The 9,082-nt window shown below is 38.9% G+C and overlaps 1 protein-coding gene across 1 annotated transcript; it reads left to right on the top strand.

Annotated features, from left to right (window-relative positions):
• Positions 1-1,010: 1,010 nt before the first annotated feature.
• SVIP (small VCP interacting protein) lies at positions 1,011-8,089 on the top strand. Its single transcript, XM_084893998.1, has 4 exons — positions 1,011-1,216; positions 3,447-3,497; positions 3,992-4,105; positions 7,935-8,089. The coding sequence occupies exons 1-4, from the start codon at positions 1,163-1,165 to the stop codon at positions 7,947-7,949; spliced, it is 234 nt and encodes a 77-aa protein (XP_084750124.1). The 5' UTR covers positions 1,011-1,162; the 3' UTR covers positions 7,950-8,089.
• Positions 8,090-9,082: the final 993 nt, after the last annotated feature.

Genomic DNA, 9,082 nt, shown 5'->3' with positions numbered 1-9,082 from the left:
GACCTGAAACCATATAATGGGCTTTCTGAGGAGCTGTCACTTCACATCTTTTTTTTTTCTTTTTTTGTTAAGATTTGAAGATATTCCAACAAGCAAGAAAAGCTAGTATAATGTAAGGAAGAAAAAAAATAAAAACTCAAAAGCAATCGTGTGAAGGTTATCAGCAACTTCTGCCTGACCCAGGAGCTTCCCAGAAATGAATCTCAAGTTCTACCCTACACTTCCAAAAATTATAAACCACATGTTCACTAGATGCCCCGATGATTCGTATGTATGCCTATTAACATTTGAGGACCAACACATTTCAGAATGGACCACCCTCCATCATGTCCCAAACCCCAGAAACCCATGGGCACCTCAGCTCATGCCCCATTCGGGAGGGAGGCCGGCTCCTAAATCACAGCCAGGAGCTGCACCCCCTGCTCTCTCTAAGGTAGGGGTGTCGAACTCAATCAGAGAAGGGGCCAAAATCTAAAATCCAGCCTAAATCGCGGGCCGAATGGTTTACTGAACAGTCATAAACTGACAATGTCATAAACTGACAGCAGAGTGCAGTGATGACAGCGCGGTGCGGGCCACATTGCAAGGCCTGGAGGGCTGGATTTGGCCCGCGGGCCTTGTGTTTGACACATGTGCTCTAAGGCAGCAATACTGAGCCACTGTGAGGGCAGACACCCGCACTGAAGTTCATTTGCAATTTCAGCAAATTTAATCCAATCCAACTCCGGTTTCCAGGAGGTCAGGATCCCATTTCACAGAAGCAGCACCAACTCTCCGAGCAGGGTCCCTGGTTTAGAAAAGGGGAGCGCGAACCCCTTTTCTCCATCCCAAGCCAGCACGCTGCAGGCAGCAGGCGTGTCCAGGCGCCCAGCCCAGGCCGCCCGCGGGCACCAGCCGGGCGCCCTCCCCGCCCCCTCCTACCCCCTCCCCCGTCGGGGCGGCGGAGCGGGGAGCGGCCTCCGGGGGGCGGCAGCGAGCTGCGGGCCGGGGCGGAGTCGCGAGCGGCGGGGCCGTGGCCACCGGGGGCGGAGCCGGAGCCGAGCGGCGGAGGCGGCGGCCGCGGCGGGGCCGGAGCTCGGCCCGTCGGGGTGGGACGCGCGGACCCCCGCGCCGCGCGGTGCGCACTTACCGGCCAGGCGGCGGGGCCCGCAGCGCCGTCCCCATGGGGCTGTGCCTGCCGTGTCTCGGGGAGCCCGAGCCCCCCTCGCCGGACCCGGTGAGTGAGGCCGCGGCTGCGCGGCGCCGCGCGCACCTGTTCGCGGGCCGGACGGGCGGGCGCTGGGGGCCGGGCGCCGCGGGCTCCGGGCCGGGCGGCGGGCGGTTGGGCGCGGGGTGCGCGCCCCTGTGGCGAGGACGTGCGGTCGCGCCCCCCGAGGGGCCCCGCGGTGCTGCGGGCGGACCCTGGGCCGCGGGCTCCCCGCTCCGGTTACATAAAACGGTCCGCGGGCCACTCCCTTCTCCGCCCGCTTCGGCCACATTGGAAGTTGGTGGCACCGGACGGTTGTGGCGGGCGGGCCGCTCTGGGCAGACGCGGGCAGACGCGGTGCAGATGAAATTCCTTTTTTTCTGAGCTGAAGTGTCGAGTCTTCTAGTGGGAGATGTGCCTTTTCATGTGTCTGTATGAACTGTTTAAAGAAGGTGCTTAATACAGTCCCTTACTCCTGCTTTATTGGATATTGTATTAGTGATCTCTTTTAACCCTGCCTTAAAAAAAAAAAAAAAAAGATTATTGCATGTGATACAGAGCTTACAATGTGTAGAGTTGCCATATTTATCAAATAAAAACACAGGACGCCCAGTTAAATTTGTCAGATAAACCAGGAATGCACTTAAAGTAGGTTTGCCGCACGCACTAGTGGCGGTAGAAATTATTCCTTGGGTATCTGAAATTCAAGTGTAACTTAGTGGTTTGTGGTAAGGCTGCATTTATACTTACCTTAGCTTTCTGGTTTTAACAGTATCTTTACATGAATGCTCCTTGCTGGGAGTTGGAAGTTGGTAACAGAAAACCTACATCCCTGCCTAGCTAAAAAGTCGCTGGAAGACAATGGCTATTTAAGAAAGTGCATTAACTATCCAGCCATTTGATTATAGGCACTAAAAATGACCCGGTACCTTCATCAATAAAGAAATTTAAAAGAGAGAGAGAGAGAGAAAATAAATAAATAAAAATGACCTGGAAGTTGGAACCAGGAAGTTCACCTTGTCTTTCTTGCTTACAGTTGCTTGTAAATGTTGTTAATTTTGTTCATCTGGCTGTTGATAAAATCCTAAACTGTCCGTATTTGTTAAGCCCTCCATCCATCCCCATAGATAACCACGTGGTTCATTACATGAATGCTACTAATAAACTCAATAAGTTGAGTTTTTTCTTGATCACACTAAATAAAATAGATCCCCGACTATACCACCGGTCCTTCTCTTTCTTGTCCTTCCTGTTTCCCAAGTACTTACTACTACCTGGTACACATTTACTTGACTTTATTTGACTGTGTGCCCTCGTTGGAATTTTAAGTTTCATTTGGGTGGAAACATTTATCTGAGTTTTTTCTTTTTCTTTTTTTAAAATTTTTTTTATTAAATTATTATCCGTGTATTAATACATATTTTAACATTGCCTCTCCTTCCCATACATACCCTCCCTCCCCAGAGTTTTGTGTCCATTGGTTGTACTTATATTCATGTATACAAGTCCTTCGGTTGATCTCTTTTCATTGCTATATCCCTAGCACCGAGGCAGTTCCATACACATGACAGGTAGTCAGTAAATACTGGATTTGTACAATGAATGAATGAATTGGTATGGAAGACAAAGGAATTACTAGCGTAGCTCCCAAGAATGTTACTTACTGTCTTATTATTTAAAGATTTTATACTTAACACATGATATAGAAAATTATTGTTTCCCAACCTAGAACACCCTTTCATAATTTCCTACAGTTCTTCCTGTCATACACAGTGAGATTTCCCCACTTCATTCATGAACCTTTCTTAAAAGCACAACCTACTTCAAACTCCCTTACAATTGGCAGGACTAAACCTTGTATTATTAAAGGTAATTTGTTTTCTTGTCCTGACTTGCTTGTAAGCTTTTTTTTTTTTTTAGCCAAAGAAAATAGAACATTTTATAGATCAACATGTGCCATATATGTAATATATATATATATATATATATATGTTAGTGTATATGTAATATATGACATACAATATGTATCATATATCTTAGCATGCTCTTATATGAAGTTGTGTTAATTAATTGTGAGAATGAGATTCAGAAAGTTGATTATTTTATAAAAGTAAGTACTGGCAGTCTTGGAATATTTTGGGCAGTAATAAATATTTTTAATGAACTGTTATATTACCTATAAGATATAGATAGGTATGTAACTTATCCATGCTAATGTTTGGTTTTATTATAAAACATACTTGTTACATTTTGTCCTTAGGAAGAGAAAAGAGCAAAGCTCGCAGAGGCTGCAGAAAGAAGACAGAAGGAGGTGAGGCTAAAAATGAAATTTAGCTACTTAGAGAATTTGGTACTTTATACCTGATAGATGTCTATGACTAGTGGTAGTATTTAACAAAAATGGTATCTAATATCCATTATCCATATCTATTAAATTTATATTTAAAGACATTTATTTTTCAAAATGATCTGTGTTTCTATAACCTACATCAATGCACTTATCTAATATATGAAAATTATCATACACATGTATTCTATAATGTGAAATGTCCCTTTAATGGCAGTATTCCTGGGAGAAAATGACCATGCCTTATAAAACACTGACAGGTATGAAATAAGTTTAGGAGAAAAAATTGTACAGTTTCAAAATACCAAATGAAAAAATAATATTTTTTTCATAAAGCTGTTGTAGAAATAGTCTAATTCTTTGTTACCAATATAGACCAATACTTTCAAAGCAAAAAAAAAACAAAAACTTGGATACTAATTTTTATTGTTGTTTTGTACCCCTTAAATTTCTTAAAGGCTGCATCTCGGGGCATTTTGGATGCTCAGTCTGTGGAACAAAAGAGAAAGAGAAAGGAAAAAATAGAAAAACAGATCGCTACATCTGGGCCCCCACCAGAAGGCGGACTTAGAGTAAGTATTAAAATTTAGTTAACATTTACTTTTACCTGGAATCTTAAAAAACTTAAATAGCAATCTATTCAGTAATGTCTTGTTGACATGGATTGGCAGAACATTATGAATTAATTTAAAAGGATGAATAATGTAGATTGGAAGACATATCCATTTATTTTCTAACATTTACTTGGAATAGGTTTACTTCCTTTTTCCCAAAATTCAAATGAAGTTTTCCTGATTATCTTAATACTTTATATAATTAATACTAATCTTAAATGTGCAGACTACTCAAATATTATGGAAAAGTGTAAAGGAGTCAAAATCACCCAAATTCAGTGTCATTTTGAAACATAATTTCTCCTTTCCACTTATACAGCAATCCTACTCAATTCTGTTACACTATAAATTTGTTTTTGGAACCTGCAGTGTTTTTACTCAGTGATTTGATATTTTGCTCTTTTCATTCTCACTCATACCATAGTTATGGAAGTGTTAATTTGGATAGTAGGGTATACCTGAGTGAGTGTGATACATGCTTCTCCCAGTTTAACAATTGCAGCTCTTGTCACTGGAAATATAATGGTGGACAAATTAAACGAGGCCCTTGAACTTGGGAATTTGCAACCTAGTAGGAGCATGCGGGTTTTATTCTGCATGTTAAAACTGAGAAAAATAATTGCTCACATACTAAGATTTTACCCTCTGGTCCATTTTTAAAGGAAATAATTTCCTTAAGTAAGTATACTTGTGAAAAGGACAGTCGAGTGTTCTGAATTTCAAGTCAATTATATTTAACTCTTCAATGATTTATGAGCACTGATTTAGCCAATTAACTCAAAACTCTATATAAATATATACATGTTTGTGGGGCAGGCAGTTTAAGAGCATTCTGTGCAGCTGTGATTCTGGCTCAGGAATGTCACACGTAGATAAGATTTACCTGTGTTTTATAATTGTAAGAGACTTTATCTAATTTCACTTAAATGAAATTAAAACATTCTTGGAGTGTTAACTTTATAAATGTATAAAAGAACTGGTTTCAATATTAAAGTAAATAGCTATGACCATTTTGCTTAGTTTTTTAATATACCCCCAACAATATAATAAATTTGATATAAGGTAAAACAGTTGGGATATAGAAGGCAAAATACTTTATGGAAAGTATAGATGCTTACTTTCAGTATTCTGTTGCGATAAAGATCTGCATCATCAGGTTTACTTCATAGAGGTTTCTCAAAAAGAATTGTGAAAATTAAAGTATAGGACTGGTAATGATGCTGAGATTGATTTCATAGTAGAAGGAAAATGAGTTACTAAGTGACTTAAGGCCACATACAATGTTATAAGAAAAGGATACTTTATATTTCATCAGAATTAAGAAGGTACTTACGTGTTTCCCCGAAAATAAGACATCCTCCGAAAATAAGACCTACTTACAGGTTTCCTTCTGAGTGAAATATAAGGCATTCCCCCGAAAATAAGGCCCCCCTAGGCTAAACATGAGAGATTTGGTCCACTGATTCTGAAAGAAATGGAGTCACAAGAAATTCACCAGGAAATTCAGGAATTGGATTGTTAATGATGATGTTCCAGAGGATGATGACATGATAGTCATTGAATAAATGAGTAAATTCTTGAGACTGTAGGATTCACAGTTTGTCTGGTTTGTGTTGACAACTACCGTACTACCGTACTAAATACAGGTAATAAATATCCTTTATTTTCATTTAACAATAAATGTGTACTGTATTCTTCTTCATGGAAAAATAAGACATCCCCTGAAAATAAGACTTAGCGCATCTTTGGGAGCAAAAATTAATATAAGACACTGTCTTATTTTCAGGGAAACAGGGTATTTTACAACTCCTCAGCTAACAGATTCTATGAAAGAAAAGGCTTTCTTGATTAGACCTAAAGCTTTAATGCCGCGAGGCCTATAGATTAAACATAATTTAGGCCTTATACCCCTTCTGGTCCATCCCCTCAGAAGAGCTCACAATGGAAAACATCCCAAAGTAAATCTAGTACCTTTATTTCTTTGAATGTTGTTCTTACAGGAAATCTCTCTGGCTTCCTTAATAAAAATGGCCCTCGAGGCCATCAGACTGGGCAGTGGTGAGAAGATTTTCCCAGTAAGAGTGTCTCATTCTCATAAATCAACTACCATTGCCACTGTCATTTTTTCCCATGGAATATCACTAACCACTTCTACCATCAACACACTGGCTTTAAGGGACATACCGCTTTTCCCCTTGACCACATGCATGGCTCATCCAGAGTATTCCATTAAGTTCATTATAACATGTAGGGGGGCTCAAGGATAACAGAAGGGAAATTACAAGACAGAGAATAACTTCAATTCACAACCCCTTTGGCCTAGGGTTCTTTAAGGGCGGCTTTCGGGCCTCTTGATCCGGCTGGCCTGGAATGTCCTGTAATGGAGGCAGAGTCCTCCTGATCTGACCTGACTCCATGGTTTGAGGAAAATGTCCTTCTTCTGCATGCCCTCCACGTAGTCATCTCCTGCCTAGCGCTGCCTCTTCCCGGGGTAATATCAAGCACTGTCCTTTGGGAAGGCAGCTTGTTTTAAGTCAAAGTGAAGATGACATCAGGATGCAGACTAGCATCAGTACAGGCTGCACCGCTACAGGAGTAATGGCAGACCTTGAGTGCAGTGGCCCTCAGTCCTGCCTGCACATTAGAGTCTCAGGAGGAGCTTGCAAGCAAGGCTGACAGAATCTCTGAGAGTGGGGTGTAGCCCTCAGTACTGGTTTAAGCTCCCCAAGGTAATCAAATGTCAAACCAGATTGAGAATCGCTGCTCTAGTGTTTTTAACTCTAGTCCCAAGAGATACATTGTGGAAAATAGAATCCCGTGTTAAAAAATGGTTTAAAATTCTGAATACTCCATTGTATACAATATCCTTTCCTTGAAGATTAAAAAGGGTACAGTAGTCAAGTCTCTAAGAAGTTCTTACAAAGGAAAGCAAGTTTATTTGGAATAAACATTAATTTTTTTAAAATATATATAGCCCCAATAATAGTCCTTGGATATACTTGGAAAATACTACTCAATAAACTTAAACTATCTCTGGTCCTATCCCAATGGCTCTTTTTAGATCTTATTATTACAGATTTAATCAGAACAACAAGTGGGATAATTTCTCAACTCAAGCAAGGAAAAGACTGCCAAACCATTATGTAATAGTTTCTACCATTTCTTGGTTCTGTGCTTCAAACAAGAATTCCTTTCTTTTCATTTTATAACTTCATTATTGTCTTTGATTGGTGGTGGTGGTGGTGGTGTGTGTGTGTGTTTGTGTGTGTGTGTGTTTTCTTTCACTGATCATTGGATAGTTTGAATTTAGCTACCCATTAATTTGACCAGATATTTTTCTATTTTTAAATGATGATATATCTTCTTTCAGACTCTTGACTGCAAAGTGAAATGTTACTAATCACTGCTGTTAGTTTGCATTTGCATATACCAGCAACTTTCAGCCTTTTTCATCTCATGGGACACACAAATGAATTACTAAAATTCCAATAAGTAAAAAAAAAAAAAAAAAGTATAATTTTGATTCATTCACACTGGATGGCTATTGTGTTGGCTGTTGTTATTTTTTTATTTGACAGTCTAAGGGAAAAGAGGTCAGTGCCCCTGACTACATAGTCAGGTATCATGTTTTTTTAAAAATTCTTGTGGCATGCTAGTATATCACAATACACTGGTTGAAAATTGCTGGTATATCCCATAGTCCTCTCTTTGCCTGTTTGTTCACATATTACATATTATTACATAACCCTAAATAAAATCTACTTTTCTCTATGTTTTTATTTTCTAGTGGACAGTTTCATAAAGGATAATATGAGTGAGAGTCTCCTGCCAATAACTAGTATCTGCAATCAAGTGGACATCCTCATTTAATTTATTCTCTTCAAGCAAATGGAGATTTAGACTTTGTAATTTTAGTGCCATTAAACGCAGTGCTTTTTCAGTGTTGAAATATTGAACATGACTTTGATTTTCAGACTTAGAAAATGGCCAGAACTTTCATTGAATACTTACTTTCCTACATTTGCTTCTTTTGCAAGAAGTGGGTAATAGTTAAATTTAAATAGTGAGTATAAATGCATCGCATGTAAAGATTCTGCATACATCTCAAATATTAAAATTTACAATTTCATTTTTCTCCTAGCTGTTTATAGTTGTGCTGCTTAGCTTTATATTTCCTTTTGTTTCATTATATAATGAAGACTTTTGCTTAAACTGTATGGACTTAGTGCCTTTAAACTGATCATCAGGGAAAATCTTTGAAAAATAATTTGAAGGGTTTATGTGAAGGGACACTGCAAATTTTTATAACTTAACTATAATGAATATTTGTAGAAAATATTTAATTTCTCCTAATTTATGTTTGATTTGCGTAGCTTATAAACTTTAACATACATTTTACATTATAATAATTATTTTGCTTGAATTTAAAGTTATATATTAGTGTGGTACCATCAGAGGGCAGTGATGTACTGTTGAACAATATCAGATTCAGCTCTATGGAGATCTTTATAGTAACTGAATGAGTTAAACTAAAAATCTAGATGATTATATTGACTAGCAATGTATTTGACAAAATTTCATAGATGTTTGTATTCTTTTGTATTTATTAAAAAGTGGTCATATGATTTATACAGAGAAGCATTTGCCAAAGCAAATATAAATGTATGAAAGAGAAACATGTAAGTACTGTATTTTCAAAGGACTACTTTAAACATAAAAATATGATGAGGTAATTCTATATGATGCATAGTCATAAACTTTGTAGGTTTTTATTACTAACATGAATTTTATTACATTTTGAAAAATATTTTGTTGACTTCAGCGCAGAAGGGAGAGAGAAACATCGATGAGAGAGAATTCTTGATTGGCGGCCTCCCATATGCCCCCTACTGGGGATGGAGCCCAAAACCAGGACATGTGCCCTGACATGGAATC

Source organism: Pipistrellus hanaki (assembly GCF_964339955.1).
Source record: "Pipistrellus hanaki genome assembly, chromosome: 9".
Lineage (NCBI taxonomy): Eukaryota > Metazoa > Chordata > Mammalia > Chiroptera > Vespertilionidae > Pipistrellus > Pipistrellus hanaki.
Note: the sequence above shows the minus strand (reverse complement) of the source record. Positions and strands in the feature narration are given on the sequence as shown.

What these genes read in the sequence shown, in the direction of transcription:
- SVIP (XM_084893998.1), top strand. Translation starts at nt 1,163, where the DNA reads ATGGGGCTGTGCCTGCCGTGTCTCGGGGAGCCCGAGCCCCCCTCGCCG. An exon ending in AGCCCCCCTCGCCGGACCCG is followed by an intron (nt 1,217 to 3,446) that starts GTGAGTGAGGCC and finishes TTTTGTCCTTAG; the next exon opens with GAAGAGAAAAGAGCAAAGCT. An exon ending in CAGAAAGAAGACAGAAGGAG is followed by an intron (nt 3,498 to 3,991) that starts GTGAGGCTAAAA and finishes AATTTCTTAAAG; the next exon opens with GCTGCATCTCGGGGCATTTT.